The sequence below is a fragment of the Rattus norvegicus genome, chromosome 4, assembly GCF_021556685.1.
Source record: "Rattus norvegicus strain SHRSP/BbbUtx chromosome 4, alternate assembly SHRSP_T2T, whole genome shotgun sequence".
Taxonomy (NCBI): domain Eukaryota; kingdom Metazoa; phylum Chordata; class Mammalia; order Rodentia; family Muridae; genus Rattus; species Rattus norvegicus.
In genome coordinates, this window is record NC_141537.1 from 64,428,269 (window position 1) to 64,449,493 (window position 21,225).

At 46.0% G+C, this 21,225-nt stretch overlaps 1 protein-coding gene and 1 long non-coding RNA gene across 5 annotated transcripts in view; one reads left to right on the forward strand and one right to left on the reverse strand.

Annotated features, from left to right (window-relative positions):
- Positions 1-21,225, reverse strand: part of Slc23a4 (solute carrier family 23 member 4) — a 47,896-nt gene that overhangs the window by 10,288 nt on the left and 16,383 nt on the right. For 2 of the 3 annotated variants that reach the window (XM_087657221.1, NM_001270038.2), the window contains 5 exons: positions 8,908-9,067; positions 3,480-3,661; positions 2,526-2,646; positions 1,536-1,692; positions 569-822 (listed from right to left, as the gene is read on the reverse strand). In XM_087657221.1, coding sequence (XP_087513347.1) covers positions 569-822; positions 1,536-1,692; positions 2,526-2,646; positions 3,480-3,661; positions 8,908-9,067 — 874 coding nt within the window. Of the gene's footprint in view, positions 1-568; positions 823-1,535; positions 1,693-2,472; positions 3,145-3,479; positions 3,662-8,907; positions 9,068-21,225 lie in introns of those variants that run through there. The other variant, XM_087657222.1, reaches the window with a different exon arrangement.
- Positions 1,688-11,061, forward strand: LOC103692099 (uncharacterized). 2 transcript variants are annotated; one of them, XR_015686462.1, is made up of 5 exons: positions 1,783-2,481; positions 2,588-2,679; positions 6,768-6,844; positions 9,192-9,356; positions 9,532-11,061. It is a non-coding gene; the product is annotated as an uncharacterized LOC103692099 (long non-coding RNA). The 2 variants fall into 2 exon arrangements; XR_015686461.1 differs by lacking the exon at positions 9,192-9,356 and having other exon boundaries at positions 1,688-2,481.

The following is a 21,225-nucleotide window of genomic DNA, read 5'->3' on the forward strand; positions in this document are numbered from 1 at the left end:
ACCCCCAATCATACAATTATTTCATTGCTACTTCAGAACTGTAGTTTTGCTACGGTTATGAATTATAATGTAAGTATTTGATATACAGGATATCTGATATATGGCCCTAAAGGGGAGCCATCATGTGTTGGTGGTGGCATCTGTGGCTTTGCCGAGTCCCTGAAGGAAGGTCATGAGCATGTAGCTTTGCCAGGCTTGGCAAGGGGACTTTGCAGAAGTGCCTGAACTAGGGTTGGTGAGCTATGGTCTCCTGGATCAGACTAGTGGTTCAGCATAACTTCATGTGTCTTTGTGAGGAGACAATTTTTCACATCTGTGACAGGGGAGTGTGCAAGAAGGAGGCACGGTCTGACAGGACAGAACAGCCCGTAGAAAAGGTCCACCTAGAGAAGTATTTCTATGCCCACACCTCTGCTTAACCCCCATACAGTTCCCACCTCATGTCTGACTGTCAGCTCATCAGGGTGATATTTATCTAAACCCAGTCTCTGTGAGTTGTCACAGCTACAACAGGAAACTGGTCCTCAGGAACCCAGCCCCGCCCCAGGAACTCCATCGGCAATCTTACCCTGGTGATGCCCAGCGCACCGACGTTCTCGCTGTAGGACGTGGTACCGTTTCCGGTTCCCCAGGCCCCTGCCAGCAGGCAGCCGAGGCCCTCGATGCCAATGCCACGGTTGATGGCGTGCTTCGGAGGGGGCGGGGCCCCAACCAGCCGAGCGCAGGCGTGATAATCACCCACAGACTCTACCATGGAGGAGATCACTCCAGCGATGATTCCGAAGACTCCAGCCAGGCTGATGGTGGGGAGGCCCCACTGTCCTGCCGAGGAAACACGAGGGGAATGTCTGGCCAGAGGAATCTGTTAGACCCCAAGTCACTTGTTTGTCAGAAGGCTCTCTAGAAGCTGCTCCGTTCTGGGAAGCTCTCAACTGTCCAGAGGCCTTGTCAGCTCCTGCCCTGCCTTCCCATCCTTAGAGCCTCTCTTGCATCTTCTCTCACATAGCCCAAGCCTGAGGGGTCCAAGGCCAAGGGGTTCTGGGTAACATGGAGGAGGGTAGGGGCCTTAGGCTGGTTCTTGGAAAGCTCTTCGGAATCACGGCATTTGGCCCCCTGTTTCCAGGGGCTTTTTAGAACGGCCCAGGTTTAGTGAGCAATGTCTGTAATCCCAGCTTCTCAAGAGGATGAGGCATGGGGATCACAAGTTTTAAGGCTTGCCTGGGCTGTGGAGTGAGTTCAAGGTCAGTTTGAGCAACTTAGCAGTGCTTTGTCTCAAGATAAAAAGCAAAAGGATAGCCCAGGGTTGATCTCCGAGATGTAGCGAATTGTGGAGCAAACACGGAACCTGGGCTCATTTCCTAATAACACGTTCACACCTTAGAGCAACCTGGAACCTCACTCCCCACCCTCTCCTCTCCCCAGAGCCCATGTTTCCTTGCAATCTCTCCCCAACCCTTTTCAACCCTCCATCCAGTGCCTGGAATCCCACAGACAGTCCCAGGAAAACTGTGTCCCAAACACTCATTTCTCCTCACCTGGGTAAGGGAAGCGGAACCAGGGGGCCTGGCTCAGAACGCTGCCTTTGGTGTCTGTGCGGGCCATGTATCCATAGGCCGTGGGGGACTCGGGGAAGGTGTTGGTGACAGTGAGCACGAAGCAAAAGAGCCACGAGAGGCACAGAGCTAGCAGCACCTGCCAAAGGGAGAGCCCTTCACGCTGTGCCTGCCCCACCCCTTCCTCTCTATGGGGGAAGGGGGCTTTGAGACTGAGGTGCACCGGGTTACTGACTTTGCCACCGACAATGGGATTCTGCTGTGTCCATGGATAAATCAGCACATTAAGGAAGCAGACTAGAAACAGAGACAGAAATTTCTCTGTGGAAAGAGACCTTGGGCAGAGTGGGACAGAAATGTGGTGCTGGGCCAAGCCTGCGGCAAAAGGGTGACAACCTGGTTCTCACGTTGTGCCCTTGTCTCCATCTGTGCCATGGGATTAGGCCTGATCCTCTAACAGAGCCTGAAACAAAGTGGAATCCCAGAATGCTTTGCGAATTCTCCCTTCGGAGAGCATTGTGCAATACGAAGCTGTCCCTTCTGGGGTCAGAGAGAAATATGTGGAAGCATCTTTCTAGAAAGCTCTGGAAAAGGAGGTACCCATAAGTCATTAGAGGTGAAGCTGTTGTTTTAAGTGCTTGGCTATGAGGACAGCCAGGAGCTAAGGCTGTCCGTATCATACCAGTTCTCAGAGCAGGGACCTGAGATGGCACACCACCAACCACTAGGGGGTGTGACACCACAAACACACATACATGCACACACACGCACCCACGCACCCATGCACCCACGCACCCATGCACCTACGCACCCATGCACCCACGCACCCATGCATGCGCCTCAGCCTCCTAAAGAGAGGCCCGCAGAGAGGAGAGAGCATCGGTTATGGAGCTAGCCAGGCTTGGGGAGATCTCCCTACCTGCTCCAGGTGAGCCAACCAAGAGTGGAAAGAGGATAAGGGGTGGTTCTTACAGGGAAGACCTGAAACAGGTTGAACTTGGAGATGTGACACCTCTTCCCTCCTCCATAAACAGGCACAGGAACCATGACGTTTTTGAGGTACTGAGAAAAGAGCACGATGAGGAAGATGGTCCTGAAACAGAAACAGATGGCCACACCCACTTTGGTGAGCTGGGATCCTCATGGTGTGGGCAAGGTACCCCCCAAGGATTGGGCCAGGAGGCTGAGCCGTCATGTGCCAGTGGCATCGGTGTCTTTTGCTGAGTCCCTGTAGAAAGAATGCACTGTCATCCCTGGAGTGTTGAGCCCCAGCGGAAGATGCTATTGGCTGAAGGGAAATAACGGCCCAGGGGACTGTCACTTCCGGGAGCTGGAGAGAGATGAACTGCGGGTAGCAGGATCAAGCCAGCCATCAGAGCCACTGAGGCCAGAGTCAGAGACGTCTCCCAGGCAGTTCTGCATCCCTGATGCCTCTCACACCTCTTCTCGGACCACAGGGGGGATGGGAATAACCCCCCCTAAGCTCAGTGTAAATGCTGGAGGCTCCATTTCCCAGGCGTTTCCTCAAATTTCCTCCTTGGCTGTCATTTCACTGCACACACACAGCATCCTCTGACTCGTGGCTGTCTCCCAGTACTGCAGGTTGTAAGACCTCAGTCTCCTCTCACGGGCTACAACACTCGTGAAGGTGGGGCCAAGGTGGAGTCAAGTTCTCATAAACACCACATGTTCTCATACACCGTTGTGATGAACAGGTTGTCCATGTGACTCAAAAGAGTAGAATATCAAATAGTAATAATGAATTTTAAGTGTCAGCTGTGATGCTTTTTAAGGTGTGATAATGGCCCACAGAGGTATTTGTAAGCCACGAGGGTTTACCAATAACCTGGACTCCCATAAGTCTCCCGCAGGTAACCTTCCGCCAAACAGGACTGAGATGGCCTGCCTTTCCCAGAGAATACTCACAGGGCAGAAATCCCCCAGTGGGTCCCGGCATCATTGCTAGCAGAATCGAAGAGAGGCAGGGCCACGAGGGAAATGGTTGGAGCGATGGTCAAGGGGCCAATGAAACGCATGAGGTAGCCGATGAGGCCCGAGAAACCCACCAGCATCTGGATGCAGGAAGCCACCATGACAGCGCCCTGCAACTGAAGGGAGGGTGTGGGCCTCAGCGGGGGGCCAGGCCGACACACACTGCCCAACCTGATTACACCTGGAGACTCCCCCAGGCAGCACAGAGGCCAGGTTGGACCACAAAGGAACATACGGTGAGGGGGCTCTGATCTCACACTTTAACGTAACTGCCGTCTTCAGGAAATAGGCTTCACAGTTACTTTTTGATCACAGCGGTTGTGGTGAGGAAGACTTGTCACAAGGGCAGCAGTGCTTGTCTGTTTTTCTGTCCTTCCACTTTCTGTGGCAAGTGGTCGGGAACTTTACCCACAAACAGACAGAATATTCTAGGCCCAGGTAGCCACGTGGGCAGTGTTTGCAGTGTTTCTGGGCAAGACGAAAATGAGCAATCCACACTCCATCGGAACTTCATTTGCAGGCCATGAAGTTGGAATTTCGTGTGATTTTGATGGGTCAGGGTATTTTACTCTCTTTGTTTCTTAAGATCAGCACTGACAGTGTATAACCATTCTCAGTGTGCGGGCTATCGAGGAGCCATGAGCAGGCCTGGATTGGGTGTGTGCTGCCCCATCTGTTGAGGTGAATGAGTCTTTCTCCCTTTTTGCTTTAACGGTGTGGATGGTAACAACTCTTCTATTTTCAAATATTTTTTCTTCTGAGACAGAGTCTCGTGTGGTCCAGGCTAACCTTGAATTCACTGTGTAGCTAAAGATGACTAGGAACTTGTGATTTCCCTGCCCCAACCCCCAGAATGTGAGCATTACACTGGTCTAAGGGCTGCTGAGAATCACACCCAGGGGTTTTCGAACCCTATGCGAACACTCTTCCAACTGAGGTGCCCTATTTTTGTTCTTAGAGAGTTATTGCCTCTAAACTGTGACTCCATTGCTTCTGTGTCTTGAAAGAGAACGTACACCACAGGCTTGTGTGTGTGGACACCCGGTTCCTAACTGGTGTTGCTGCTTGGGAGGCCATCGATTGAGCCTTTGGGATGGGTGACCTCTGGGGCCACAGTGGGTATGGGAGAGCCATTGAGGTTCAGCCTGGTTCCTGCCTAGCTCTCTCTCTGCTTCCTGATTCCTCCAGATGTGATTGGGTCACATCACAGGCTCCTACCAACAAGGACCGTAGACTTTAGCATGTCTTCCCCACCACGGTGGACTGTGTCCTCAGACCTGTGAGCCAAATGGAAACCCTCCTTCCTCTACCCTCAAGACACTTCCACTAGGTCTTTCACCACAGCAATGAGAGAAGTGATATATAATTATTGAAGAGATCCCACGATAAATAAAGCATACAGACTTGTCCCAGTTTGACCCTAAAAGCTCCATCAACAGCGCCATCTGCTTTCCGTGCCATTTTACCAAATATTTGCCTGTGCGTCTTTCTATTCTCTTTAGTCATTAATATGAACAGTAACATGTTTCTTTATAGTTGATATTAATTTATTTACCCACCTCCATGGGCTGAAGTGTGTCCCTCTATATATTGAAGCCCCAGTCCCCATTGTGATAGTGTTTGAAGATGGGGGCCTCAGAGGATAATTGGGTTTAACAAAGCTAACAGGAGGTGGCCCCCAAGGCAGCATTAGTGTCCTTATAAGAAAAGGCGGCCATGGGGTTGGGGATTTAGCTCAGTGGTAAAGCGCTTGCCTAGGAAGCGCAAGGCCCTGGGTTCGGTCCCCAGCTCCGAAGAAAAGAACCAAAAAAAAAAAAAAAAAAAAAAAAAAGAAAAGAAAAGAAAAAGCGGTCATGTTGCCGCTGGCTCGCTTTCCCAGTGCTAGAAGGTGCCGGGCAGGTGAGAATCAGCGCCTCGCTCGGTGCTGGACAACAAACACTGTCCATCGTAGCAACACTTCGTTCGGGTAAAGTGAGCTTATTCTGATACAGTGGCACGACTGCTATGGGGTAGCCAACCACTTTCTGCTTGGATTTGAGAGAAAATTCCTGCCTGGTACTGTAAACCCGGTAAAAGCCCATGGCTCCCTGAGGAGGGAGCTACTACTGCTTTGCTAAATGGACATGTTATCAAACTATCTTCTCGATATCTGTGTTTATAGCCCTTTCTACAGCCGAGAAAGGAATGATCATTTTTTTCTCGGTACTTTGAGAATTTGGCATTCTCTTATAGTCCCAGGTGTTGCTAGTAAAAGGGACACCAAAGATCTAATTCCTATCCTTTTGTAGGTCATTTTTAAAATTTCTCTCATGGTTTGTGTGTATACAAGTGGGTACACGACGCAGTTAGAGGTTAACGTCAATGTCTTCCTTAATTCTGTCCCACCTCACGGTTTTTTGTTTGTTTGTTTGTTTGTTTGTTTTGAGTCAGTGTCTCACTCTGTAGTCCAAGCTATCTGGCCTCTGCCTGGGCTCTCACACCCAGTTCCAACTTACTTTTTTGAGACAAGGTCACTTACTGAACCTGGAGCTCACTGATTGGCTGGAAAGACCGGCCGGTGATGCCAGATCTTTCTCTCGCCTCTCGCACAGGCGCATGCGCCGTGTGCCCTCCTTTTGTTCAGTTTTAGGAGTTCGAGACCTCCATGCTTGCATTTCACACACCGAGCCGCCGAGCTGTGTCCGGGTCCTGCTTCTCTCTCACTACTCTTACCAGCCCTTGTACTTGGTGTTACTGTTTCGTCGGGGTATCTGGCTGCGGGCTGATGTTTAGCTAGTCCATTGAGGACTTCCGTGCTTTTCTTCCCGCTGTGTCTTCCCTGACTTTAAACGATTCATCTCTGTCCCTCTTTAATATTACTGCTTCTCTGTTTTCTCCACCACCTCCCCCAGTTCCTATTAGAGGATTTTCCTTTTAGCCCCACATTTTGTCACCTCAATTTCAGACTTTCTGTTCTCTACCACTCACAGTCACCTTTTCGATTATTCCCCTGCTGACCCTTAGCTTATGAACCTCCTTTTTGCTGTGTCAACATTGCTTTTAAACTATTAAGCTCACTTTAAAACAGCATTTGAAAACATCATTTTATGTATTGGCTCTGTGTGTTCTGGGGCTCCAGGTGCCATGACACTGGAGATAGAGTCAGTTCTCCTATGTCTCCTACATTTTTCCCCTGCCACTATTTCTTTATAAACAAAATCTCTGTTCACTTTTCTTTGACAGTTCCTTCAATCTCAGTCTCACCGGTGACTGGCCCTGCGCTGTGCAGTCAGCGACCCTCTGTGGCATCAGGAACTGAGGTGAGTAGAGATAAATGTAATTCAGTAGACACAGACACGAGGATTCCATCCCATCCCAAGAGTGAATTAAACCACCGAGCACTGATCAATGACAGCAGAGGTTAACACGACAGGGCTTTCTCTGTTAATCAATACTGTGGGAAACCTTGGCCAGCAGAAAGAGCTAATAATGTAGCACAGACAGAACTGGTTTTGTGGCTCATTATGCTGGGATTCTTGAGGGCCAGGTTAGGGAAATGGAAGTGACAGCCCCCACCCCTGGCAGCCAGAACTCAGCCCTGCGTTATACAGTAGGACTTGTAGAATTTCTGTGAATGCCCAAGAAGGTTTAGAAATGGTTTAGGAAATGGTTTAGATTGGGATTTCTGCCTCATAGTATTTCTTTTTTCAAACAGCCTTTTCAGGATAGAAAAGTCATCCTTCATCCATGGCCATAAAAGGACAGGCCATAGAGGCTGGAGAGATGGCTCAGTGGTTAGGGGGTACTTGCTGCTCTTATCAAGGACCCAGATTTATTTCCTAGCACCTACATGCTGGCTAACAACCACCTTTAACTCCAGTTCCAGAGGATCTGAAGTCCTCTTCTGGCCTATGAGGTCACTACATGCATGTGGTATACATACATACATACATACACACACGAAGGGAAAACACTCATACATATAAAAATAAAACAGGTCATAGGTGAGATTTGGTCCAAGACCCACAGTTTTCTGACTCCTGATATAGGGCTCCCCACATATCACAAAAACAATGCATTGAAGAAAATATGAATGTCACTTGCACGCTGCCTCCTGGAAGACTCAGGAGTGGTGTCAAGACCTATCTGTCCTCCATTCCCATGGTCTCCATCCAAGCAGCTCCACATCCTGCTGTCACCATGTTTTGTTTTCTGTTTCTTACTGGAATGTTTTTCTCTCTCCCTCCCAACACACACACACACACACACACACACTCTCTCTCTCTCTCTCTCTCTCTCTCTCTCTCACACACACACACACACACTCTCACACACACTCACATACACACACACTCACATACACACACACTCACACATACACACACATACACACACACTCTCACATACACACACACACTCACACATACACACACACATACACACAGTCTCACAAACAACACACTATCACATATACACACACTCTCACATACACACACACTCACACATACACACACACATACACACAGTCTCACAAACAACACACTATCACATATACACACACTCTCACATACACACACACACACTCACACATACACACACACATACACACACTCTCACAAACAACACACTATCACATATACACACACTCTCACATACACACACACTATCACATATACACACACACTCACATACACACACACTCACATACACACACACTCACACTCACACATACACTCACATACACACACACACTCACACTCACACACACTCTCACATACACACTCTCACATACACACACTCACACTCACACACACATACACACATACACACACTCTCACATACACACACACTCTCACATACACACACACTCACACACATACACACATACACACACACTCTCACATACACAAACACACACACTCTCACATACACACACACACTCTCACATACACACACACACTCTCACTACACACACACACTCACACACACACACTCTCACATACACACACACTCTCACATACACACACTCACACACTCTCACATACACACACATACACACACTCACACACACACATACACACACTCTCACATACACACACGCACACACTCACACACACACTCTCACATACACACACACTCTCACATACACACACACTCACACACACATACACACACACTCACACACACACTCTCACATATACACACACACACTCTCACACACACACACACACACACACACACACACACACACACACACACACACACTGGGATGCCAGCTTCTTGAGTGGATTAAGTTGGATTAAGTAAACCGTCTCTGGAATAGGGAGCTGGATAATGAATGGTGAGCAAGTGCCTCAGCTCCCGCAGCCAGCTCTCCCGTTACCTCTCGGATCCTCTTCTGCCACTCCTCGGTGAATTCAGGAGAGCTGGTGTTCACCAGGCTGGCATTGAGAGTCCACTCTGGGCATTTCCAGGCAGGAAGAGAGAGCATGGCCAGAGAGGGAGCCACGAAGGCGAAGGTCCCTCCTTGAAGAATGGGCAGCCTGAAGGAGGGAGGGCAAAGATGTGGTTACCACCAAGATCCTCCCACACTGGCCTGTCCCAGGCCCCAAGGTGCTTTGAAGCCCAATCCCTAGCTCAGTGACAACACATGGCATGCTCCTTCAGTTGCAGAGAACTCCTGCTGAGTTCCAAGGCAAGGCCACGAAGCCTGAGTGACTCTGGACGGTTAGCAGCAGTGGTCAGGGGAAAGACATCCAGACCCGGATGCCGTGCCGGGAGGAGGGAGTCAGGCACTGTGTAAAGGCAGCATGAACTGGGAGAATACAGCAGGTACCGTCCTCCACCCAGAGCATCTCCTGACCCCAGCACAATTCACACGATGCAGTTCTCCATCTCATGTCCCCAGCAAGCCACCTCCACACCGTTGAGAGCTGCGCAGCCTCCAATCTGAGTTGCCCCTTGGTGCTCCTAGGAACCAAGGTCAATCCCGGGCTTCTTCTCTCAGGTTCCTTACTACAGCAGGCTCGAGGGCCTCTCATGTGTGTCACCTCCAAGCGACCCTCTGACTCCTGGGGCACTCCTTCCTCCAGCCTCTGGGACAACTAGCAGAGCTTACCCAGACTGCACAGAAGCCCATGCAGTAAGTAAGCAGCCTCCAACAACTTGTCGGATAGCAGCCCAGGTTCACCTACCTCATCACCATCTCTGGACAATAGAATTTGGGTGAATAGAGGACTCCGCCATCTTGAATACAGCTGTCACCTTAACCAACTGAATCTAAGCACTTGTGGGTGTGGGGTATAGGTGTGGGGGTGCATAGGTACATGTCTTCATATATGGTGGCCAGATATGTGGTGGCCACATCCTGAATGTGTGTCCGTAGGCCCTATCTACATCATTATGTTTTAACCACTTGTCTCTGTCTCCTCATCCCCGGCCATTACCATAGCCATTTTTTGTTTGATTGTTTCGTCGGATGGGTTGTCTGTTGTTGATGTTTTATTGTTGTTTTTGTGGGTTCTGGAAATCAGTTCTGCATCCTTGCAAAGCAAACAAACTCACTATTCATCTTTGAGCTCAGGTAAGGCCAACATATTTGGATCACAGGGTGCAGAGAGGGTTGGAACATACACCTGGAATTGTGTTAATATACATACATGAATGTAGGCGTGTAACTGTCTTCCTTTTAGGACCCCAAAGCTAATGCCCCTGAGCTAGCGCCATGGGGACAGAAAGGAGGAAGCGTATATTGTTGTATGGAAGGTAAACACAGAACACATCACACAAGACACAGAGCTCCCAGTTCACCATTCAGCCATAATCCCACACATCTGATTCATTCATCAAATGCTCGCCGAGGGCTTGCCCAGTGGCAGGCATGAGGTGCAGGGGTCAGAGCGAGGATGGAGAGGTAACACCCACTTGCACAGTCCTCACCCTTATCCACGGTTTTCTTCTCCATGGTTTCAGTTCCATGAAGTCAAATGTACTCTGACAACATTAGTATTTATCTCAAGTCTTTAAAGGGAGATCATTATCATGATAAGGTATCATAATTGTTTTCATAGTCATATTTTATTCCTGGCCATTGAATTAATCACCTACCTGCCTATTCATAGATCAAGCTCTATCGCTGGTGCATATGCACAGAACACAGCTTTACAGAGCTCAGCATTAAGGTGCGATTCCAAGTGGCCATTGGGGTTTTGTAACTCTGCCTTCAGACAAAGAGGACCCAGCTCCACTCTTGGTGCCATTTCTCTGGCAGAGCTACTCATGCAGCCCTGGCCCCATAGAGTGACAGTTCCTGAGAACTTGCCCTCTCTGGTCATTATACTCTGATTATATTTGCAAACAACCCACCATGGGAGTGAGTCCCTGAGTCCCAGTCGTTTCCTTGTCATGGTGCCCAGGAGGGCAGGAATTCATCCAGCCCTGAAACTGCCACACCAAGAGCTTGCAGAGAGTTTTTTTAAAAAATCATTTGGGTTTCTTCTCTTTTTGTAGGTATGTAATAAAGCTTTTTACAAATATCCATTGGTATTTCATTAGGCCATCGAAGACGTGCATTTGTTCGTGTGCTTTTATGACCATCTTTACTATCTATAAACACTGCAGAATTTTGATATTGACAAAATCCAGTTCTAGCAATTCTTGCTTAAGGATGGTGAATTTATTTAATTTTTTTTGTTTTACAGTTTATTTGTTTGTGTGCATGCACGTGTGTGTATGTGGTGGCCTGGTAATGACCACTAGAAGGCAATTGTCGTCTTCTACCATTTGTAGGTCTGGGGATCAAAGACAGGACACAAGGCTTGGTGATCCAAATTTAGTTTTCACACACATGTAGAGCAGCTCACACTGCCCATAGTACCCGCTCTTGGGGAAGTGCTGGTGTTGGTGAGCTAGCCCTGACGTGCTTCCCTGTCCCTGTTGCCTATGGTGCCACAACATGTGCTAGGTCGAGGGGCTCACTTTTATGGGCTCTAACTCATTTCGGAATGTATCTTACCAGTGTTGTTGTGGGATCTACTTCAGGTCTTTGTGTCCTCTCTTCATTTTGTTCCTGCACTGTTAGATATGATTAACCAGGCATGCTCTCCAGGTCCCTGACAAGCTGCCTATTAACTTTGACCTGTTTGCTATAATCTGTCCCGTTCTGCACAGGACTCGGGGTATGTCAGCATGCTACGATACAGCTAGGACTTACCACAGGATATTCAGTCCTTCCAGGTTTATTCCCATTTTCCACTCCACTCCAGTTCAAATAACCATCACAGGGAAAGTGGTCCAAGTTCAGATGGGTGGTGGGATTGGTACTAATCTCCATTGCTACCATTACAACTCCCCATAGAAAACATAGGCAGACTTGTTCTGCCTACTCTCCTCTTTCCTCCACTACATGACTACGTGTGTGTGTGTGTGTGTGTGTGTGTGTGTGTGTAGTGTATGATATGCATACATGTCTTTGAATGTGCATGCACATATGTGTGTATATATGTGGAAGCGTCTGTGGGTACTGCATACATGTAGACCTAAATGTATGCAGAACACCCATAAAAATAAAAAAAAAAGATTTTAAAGGATTGGAGGATCTTTAGATCCTATTTCCTCACCCCAGTTTGAAAAATAAAAAAATTAAAAAACAAATTTGTCCCTATAACTGTAATGGAGACAATCTGGATTAGCCTCTGCCCCTCAGGGGCTTAATTTAACTGTCTCACAGCTAAATTAACATACATTCTAATCTTTGCCTAATGGGGAAGAAATCCTCTCCTCTGGCGTGGCCAAACTGTAAATAAACTAAATTTCCTCTGTCAATTTCTGTTCCCTAGTTCCTTTGGCATGCAGGGGGCTGAGGTGACGGTCTGTGAACCTAAGTAGCCAGTATCCTGACATGGTATCCATCATGGCGAAAACATGAATACAAGTGTGCTCCTGTCCTCGGTGGCCCCTCCTCATTCCAACCTCAACTGTGTAGCAGAGGACGACCTTGAACTACTGACCCCCCCACCCCCGCCACTACTTCAGTGTTGGAGTTACAGGTGAGCCGCCAAAGGATGAACCTGGGGCTCCCAGAATGCTATACAAGAATTTTACCAGCTGACCTACATTCCCAGCCCCCTACCGTTCTTCAAGTGCCATATTCTCCGTAACTTCCTAAGCAAAGTCATCTGTGTCTTTGTCTTGCTACCACGTCCCTTAAAATGCAACACTATTGTGCTTACTACAGGGCCTGTAATTCTTTTTTCATATCTTTGATTCTTTTAAAAACTGTGTATGTATGTACACGAGGGTAGCACCCATGGAGGCCAGAGAAGGGTGTCAGATGTCCTAGAACCGGAGTTTCGGGCAATTGTGACAACTGACATGCTGGGAACTGAACTTAGGATCTCTGTAAAAGCAGTATTCATTCTCAATTACTGAGTTGTCTCTACAGCTCCTGATTCCTCTTTTGAGAGCCTCATCTCCTTCAGAGGGAAAAAAAAATCACAAACAAGTACCGACCCTTAATGATAGCAGACAGTCATGAGGCAAAAGGATAAAAACAACCAGTTACATTGACTGCGGGGTCTGTGAGCACTGTCCCCCATTTAACCAGCGGAAGCTAATATGATTTAGTGCAGAGACCAAAGCTGGTACTCTCTCTAATTTAAAGTTGTTTCATCCTTAGCCTCAATCTGATGGTATTTACTGGGAGAGGAGGCCTCTGGCAAGGAATTGGGTTTAAATGAAATCATGCAGATGAGGCGTCCTGGCCAAGAGAAGATTAGTATCTTTATGAGGAGAAAAAAAAAAACAAGATGAGAGCTTCTCCTACTATGTGGGGACCCAGCAGGAAGGCTGTCGCCTGGAAGCCAGAAGCCGGTTCTCACCAGAGCTGAACCATGCATGCACCCTGAGGTCAGATCTCCAGCCCAGAACCATAAAAAAGAAAGAAAGAAAGAAAGAAAGAAAGAAAGAAAGAAAGAAAGAAAGAAAGAAAGAAAGAAAGAAAGAAAGAAAGAAAGGGAGGGAGGGAGGGAGGGAGGGAGGGAGGGAGGGAAGGAGGGAGGGAGGGAGAGAGAGAGAGAGAGAGAGAGAGAGAGAGAGAGAGAGAGAAAAGACAAGACACACACTGTTCTTCTGGGTGAACAGAACTGTTGAGGAGGCAAAATACAAAACGAAATAAAAACCACTATGGTAAAGATTCTATAACGCTGACTGACTGGATAGAACTTTCTGGGTAGTCAGAGCTGGGGAGATGGCTCAGCAGGAAGAGACACTGGCTGCCCAATGTTGCAAGCCTGATCCCTGGAGCTCACATAAAGGTGGAAGGAGAGAAGGAGATTCCACAAAGCTGTCCTCTGACCTCTACACATATTCCCCAGTCAACAACAATAACAATAATAAAATTTGAAAACCATAACCTTCCTGATGACGGAGAGTTTGGATGGGCGGTGGTACGTTCAGATAGAAATTATCTTGGGCTATCTTTAGATTACTTAACAGTTATTCATCACTCACCCCTGTGTCTCGCCCAACATTCTTGCAACTGTCAGGTAAAACTTCAGGGAATGTATCAACTTATCAGAGTGCCCATTGTCACCAACCCAAAAGCCAAGAATGTCATCAAACAGGCTCTGAAGTCTGTGGCTGGTGCTTTTTTGAAAACACCTTGAATCATAACTTTCTTTGGGTGAGTAAATATAAAAACATCCCCACATTAAGTGTTACTCTGAGCAACCAAAATGGGCAACGGATGATTAAGACTGTTTGGCTCAAGGACGGATTCTCTTACTCCCTTTGAATTCTATGCTGACAAGAGTTTAATCACTCAGCCTGTGGTATTTTGCTTTGGCAGCAGAGCAGACCCTGACACAGCAAACAAGACTCAACGGAAAACACCCTAATCGCTTCATCGGAAAACACCTGAATCACTTCATCAGAAAACACCCGAATCACTTCATCTCTTTGTGCGTGAAGGGGCTCTGGCCAGCCCAGCCTGGCAGACATGGCTCTGCCAGGCCGTGCCCTTCCCCCACTCCCTCTGAATGCTAAAAATCGTTAGAGCACATTCCTAAAGCCAGCCACCAAGGTCTAGTCTTTTGTTTGGCCACTTCCTTCTCATGAGGCTGACTACCAAGGTCCAGCTATCAAAGTATTCAAGTCCAGCAATCAAAAGCTCACTTAATTAACATGCCCAATTAAAATTAAATACCTCATACAGGTATGAAGGTTTCCCCTTTACCTTTATAAACCACCATTTTCCTACGGTTCCTGTCTGTCTCCTCTCTATCCAGTCAGCCCTTTGTCCCCTTTCCAGGACAAATGCTCCTTCCTCTTTCCCTTGCTCCCTTCTCCTTCTCCCTCTTCCTCTCTCTCATTTTGTCTTTGTCTCTTATCTCTGCCCTTTTCCTTCTGGGGCAAATAAATCGTCTTTGTGCTGTGAAGTTGGTCTTTGGGGTCCTGAGGCAATATCATCTACTGTCTGTACTTAAGTTTCCTCTTCTAAACAGCAGGATAACATTTATACTTGCTTTAAGTGGTGCAGGGGAGATTATGTGTGTGTTGACTTTTTTTCCACATGAAAGGAGCAAATCAGGTCTCAAGTCAGCCCAGGGCCTGGCCCTGGGATTTGGGCTGTATCCCCACCTCACTGACAGTGAATCACATAGCAGATATAGACCAAAGGCCATCATCTTCCTCCTCACATTGGTCCAAGTGGTTTCTCCTTTCCATTCCAAAGAGAGAAGATATTAGGAAATGAAATACAAGTGTTTGTGATAACAGGAAGGACAGGCTCTGCCGATCTCAAAGATGGGAATGGACAGGGAGAGCTGAGGTAATGAAGGAGATAGGCTGCCTTTGAAGTGGCCTAGAGAGCGGTTATATGTCTCTTCACATTTTGTTAGTACACCCAAGGAATGCAGAAAAATACAAACACACAGAGCAGCACCTTAAAGCAAAAATCAAAGTTCAGATGTGACTACATCATTGATAAGGATGGCTCCTGGTCATCTGACGTGAGTGTTATCCTCCAAACCAGAACTTCACAGGTGACCTCATTGATGATCTATCCCAAGTGCAAGATACACATCTATGAGATATAGACCAAAAGACCATCATCTTCCTCCCTCCATCCGTCCCTCCGCCAGTCTCTCTTGATTCCCTATCACCAATGTGCTTATCATGAGCAGTTCTGTTTATGAGGTCCTGACCTTCCAGCACACCTATGGGAGGATCCAAGAAGTTGTGATGAGCCTCCGGATGATGCTGATCCATCAGCCCAGGGATCCACCCTGTCTGTATCCTGCAGAGTTGAGAGTCTTGGCTCATGAGACAAAAAGGGAAGGGGGTCCCGCTGAGACTTTTAGAACTCTGAGCCACTCTCTGTCACTTAATGAGAAGTTTAAAGTACACTGAGAGGATGAGGGTACTGTCCATGATGAAGAAAGGAGACCCGAGGCCATCAAGATGATACAGCAAGTAAGGGCACCAGTGGCCAAGCCTGATGACCAGGATTATATCCCTTGGACCTACACGATGGGAGGAAATGAGTGTTCCAGGCACATTGTCCTGTGGTCCATGATGTATGCTGTAAACCCCCCCCATCAATAAGTGTAATTTTTAAATATAAAAAATGAAGGGACAGGGGTTGAGGATTTAACTCAGTGGTAGAGTGCTTGCCTAGCAAGCACAAGGCCCTGGGTTCAGTCCTCAGCTCCAGAAAAAAAAAAAAGGAAGAAAGGAAGAAAGGAAGAAAGAAAGAAAGAAAGAGAGAAAGAGAGAAAGAAAGAAAGAAGGAAAGAAGGAAAGAAAGAAGGAAAGAAGGAAAGAAAGAAAGAAAGAAAGAAAGAAAGAAAGAAAGGAAGAAAGAAAGAAAGAAATGAAGGGACTATTTTGCCTAATCACAGTGTCCCAGGAACTATAAGCTCAACAGCTGTACTGTAGAATGAGAAATAAACGGAAGAGCAGATCGCCAGCTTCTGGCCTTAGCTCACGGACCGCAGCTAAGCATCCCCAGCAGGGCTCAGGCTGGGATTGCAAAACTGAAACTGAAAGTTTCATGGGAAGAAAAGTCACTGTCAGCGTCCAAGCGTCCCAGACTGGAGGAGCAAGGAACAGCACCATGAACACCGTGTCAATATGTCACTGTGACTCAGTGTGTCTCACTCAGTGACTTCGGCCTGTGCAGAATCTTACAGCAAGGAAGTCAAGGAGTCCTTGGTCTGAAGACTTAGAGAAGACTTTTCTGTACAAAGCAAGTGAAACAGTGTAGGTTCCCACAAAATAGAGAAGAGGGCACACTCCTAAATGACTTTGGGATCGTTTTTTTAAAAGAATAAAACTATCGCAGAAAACAAATGATGGTTTGCATAGATGAGACATAGACAACATATTCCTTAAAAGAACAATTCGACATTACAAAGTTGCCAATATCCCAAGTTTATCCACTGAAATAACGCAAATGCTTCTAGCATTCCAAAATGCTCTATTTTACTCAGTAAAAATGCTTTGAAAATTAATCTGGAATAATAAAAAAAAAGGCTAGAATTTAAGGAAAGCACAGGAAGCACGTAAATGCAGCTGTCTTTGAACTAGAATAATTTAGAAATAATTTTAAAGGAAAGCATGATTAGGAAGAACAGGGAGGCACAGGACTGAGAATGTTTGCTCCACACATAGGAGAATGGGAGTTTGGATTCCAGCAGACATATAAAAACCTGTCTTGTCCCACACAAACCTGTAACTCTTGCACTGCAGGGAGCAGAAACAGAAACATCATTAAGGCTTGCTGGCTGCCACCCTACGTGGAATAACACACCTCCAGGTTCAGTAAGAGACCTTGCCTCAAAGGGACAAAGCAGAGGGATAGAGGACACCTGGCACTTCCTTCTGGCTCCTGTTTAAGTCACATGTGGTCAAGAAAACACATGTACATACACCAGACAGACAGACAGACTCTCTCTCTCTCTCTCTCTCTCTCTCTCTCTCTCTCTCTCTCGTGTAGTTTCTTCTGAATTTAAAGTCTTGAAGGGAAACTTAAGAAAGGATGCTCGTAGGGAAGCAAAACAGTAGGATATTATAAAGGGAGGTGACATAGTTTAAGGAAGCTCTTTAAGACAGGAAGTACACAACTCAGAATAGCTCCAGGGAGTCCCTGAAACTGATCAGACCCACTAGGACACATCCTTCCTTCCCAAATGCATATAAACAGTAAAGACTGCTGAGGGTCACTCTCAAATGAGCCAAACTACAAAACAAAGAAGACTCTCAAACAAGCCCATCTATTGGAAGAAGCAGAGACCTGTGGAGCTGACTGGAAGAGGACAGTCTCTAACCTATTGAGCTGCCTGCACTGTGCTCCAGGTTCCCAGCTTTGGTGAGCTGTCACCCATGCCGGGGTGGTGATACAGTTGTCTCTGAGTCATTTCTGCTCCTGTAAATAACACTCACCCACATTTCTGTAAGTAACCCCAATAAAACATTCATTCACCAAGTTGGACTTCGGTTGTATCCTTGCTTTGGCCAGTAGTCAGTTCCCTATGGGAATGAGTGGACATTTCTTCATGTCTGAGATTCTAGTTGAAGACACTGAAGTATTGTCTATAACAAAGAATTCCTGAGATACAGAAGAATTTAAGGGTTGGAAAGATAGAGGTACCAGCTTTCAGCCTGACCACCCAAGGTGGATGCCTGGGATCCACATGGTGGAAGGAAGAATTGATGGCCACAGATTGTCCTCCTGATCACTACGTATCCACTGTGGCAGCCCCCCATCCCCTGCTCAATAAATAATAAAATGTAAGTGAAAAAACTAGTATGGGTGGATAAGGTATCTACTAAAAGCACTGTGTTCATTAAAAATTGGGAAGACTAGGGGTTGGGGATTTAGCTCAGTGGTAGAGCGCTTGCCTAGCAAGCGCAAGGCCCTGGGTTCGATCCCCAGCTCCAAAAAAAAAAAAAAAAAAAAGAAAAGAAAAAATAATTGGGAAGACTATGGCATAAAATGTAATGTACGGTTGTTAACATGACCAGCACAGCTCATTACTGAGTGGTCTTATTTTTAATTTTTCTTCATCCATTTCTGTACTTTTTTAATGTGTAAAATATGTATTGGCAAGCAGAAAACATGGAAATGTGTGTTTACTTTAAAGAAATAAATTAAAATGTATTTCATCACTGCAACAAAAATAGAACTTAAGTGCAAGGTGCACAGAATCACACTCTCTTGAGAAATAGGTGATTATTCAATAAATAATGCTGAGAAAATTGGTGTTTAGGGCAAAAGTGATCATCTTTAACCCTAGAAACATAAACCCTTTAGTGTACAAAAGTCTTCATTAAAATTAAAGATGCCCAAAATATTTTTGATAATTAATGAAGAAAAATTTAATACATAATCTAGATAATGTATGTAAATTGAATCTCTGGTTAAAGAAAGGAAAACATTGATTTATGAGTAAAATTTCCCCCTCTTGAAACCATTAGACTGATATCAAAATATATTTTAGGAGCATACATTCCAAGGATAAAGAGAATGGAGCAGGAAACAATTGTGCTACATTTTGACAACTGAGAAGCAGATGGTGAACAGTTACAGGTCTGCCGCCCCCAGGAACAGGCCCCACACAGGATCAGGTAAATAGCAGTGTTCTCAGAAGTCTCAGAGGTAGTCCTCAGTGTAGGGATAAACCTGGAGCCAGGACAGGTTTTAAACCCCTCTTAAGTACCAGCAAACATCTTGGCAGAAGACTTGAGGTTTGCTGTATGGGCAAAGCACGGGGTGTCTGGGCAGGCAGAAGACCAGGCAGAGTTGGATGTGGGGGCTGGGAGGGAGACCACCCTGACATGAGCCCTCCAGCCAGTGTGCACACGTCGAACACTAAAATGCCTGCTCATAATCCACCCGGAGTCCAGAATTCTTGTGGCCAGCTCCAGTCCCTTCAGGAAAGAGACCATGAGATCTTTTTCTGAACATTACAGCAGCACGGGATGGAAATCATAAAGATGCTGAGATTCAGACTTCCCCAGCCCCCGCGCAGCACCTACAATTAAGGGCAATTTGAATTGTGAGCCCTGCGGTTGGTTGATGAGCAAGTCTCCATGTTGGGCTACAGTGAAGGCCAAGGATCCATTTCAGGTTCAAAACTTCTGGTCAGCCTCTTAGAACTACTCCTATACTTGAGTAGATACATAAGGACCATCAGACAACTAAGAAAATGCAAAGGAAAAAGAAACAGATAAAGTTTTTTAACTTTTAAAAATTTTTAATTGTTCCTCAGGTATTCAAGGTCATCCTTGGCTTTTTAACAAGTTCCCTTTCTTTAAAAGAAAAAAAAAAAAAAGAAAAGAAAAGATTCTCAGACCTAAAAGATTTTGCAATCATAAATCAAAAAGAATATGAATAAAAAAAGAAATATTGTATTCAGAGAGTAAAGATAGCTCTTGAAACAATATTGCAAAAATGAACCCTAAAAAGACTTTTAAAAATAAAGTTGCAACTTCTTCCCTCCAAACAACAAAAATACATAGGCATATAAATAATAAAGGCTTAAAAAAATAGAGCTTTATACTACAGAAATCCAGTAACTGAATAATAAAAGTTTCAGAAAGAAATTCTAAAGGAGCTAAAGGCCAGTATTTATATGTAAAAACATATTATTTAATATAAAGTACAGCAGATGAAAATAAACTTGACCCATGAATTCTAAAAAGAAATTAACAATACTAAAGTTATAAAAACGAAGTCACAAAGACTACAGAATCTCAGAATTGAAGGTCCCTCCAGGTTTCAAGGGTGTAGGTGGAGGGATGTGAGCCAACAGGTTGGGATTCTTAAAGTCATGTGGCATGCTAGAAGATAATGCAATGTTTCAATGGTCTGAGAGAAAATTACTTCTCACCAAAATTTTTATACCCAGCCTAAGTGTCAATGGAGGGTAAAGATGGAACCACGGACTTTTTACAAAGTTTACTTTCCACACATCATCTCCTGAGGTGCTAATGGGTCATACGTCAGAAGGAGAAGAAAGCATGGTAACAAAGATCCCTCAGAGAACCGACATAAAGCAGATTTCCTGGAGAGGGTCAGGATGGCAGATGAGCACCAGAATCAGGCAGAAGCCATCTCCAAGTATATCAGAGATTTCCAGAAGACTGAGGAGAATGAAACTGATAGGCTATGTAATGGGAATGGGAGTTTTAAGAAGAGATTTAGACAATAAGCTAAGTGTTATTACTAAGAATAAGTACACCATAAATTAAGTGTACTTAAAATGAAAAGAGGAGAAATTCACTAAGTGAGCCAGCTCCAAATATCATTACGGTGCAAACACTAAAGACTGATCTCTGCTGGGCCATCTGCCCAAGTAAGATTGTGTATGGTAGGGTAAGGGGTTGAGAAAGAAAATCAAAGAATGACAATCCTATTGACACATCTATCAGCCATGGTGCTACAGACCAGTAATCCCCACGAGTGTGAGTCTGGGGTAGGAGAACTGTGCCTTCAGGCCTGCTTGGACAGTAGAGTGGGGCCTCATAAAAAACATACAACATCAACCGTCTGTGCTATGTCTAGCACTCTTTGTCGGCAATGGATTGTACTCTGCCTCCCTGTCCCCATCCCTTGTGCTCTGCTCTGAAGGCAGGGATGCTGACCCTGTTCCTTCTCTACTGATGAGCTTTCTGATACTCATAAGAGACAAGGTGAACA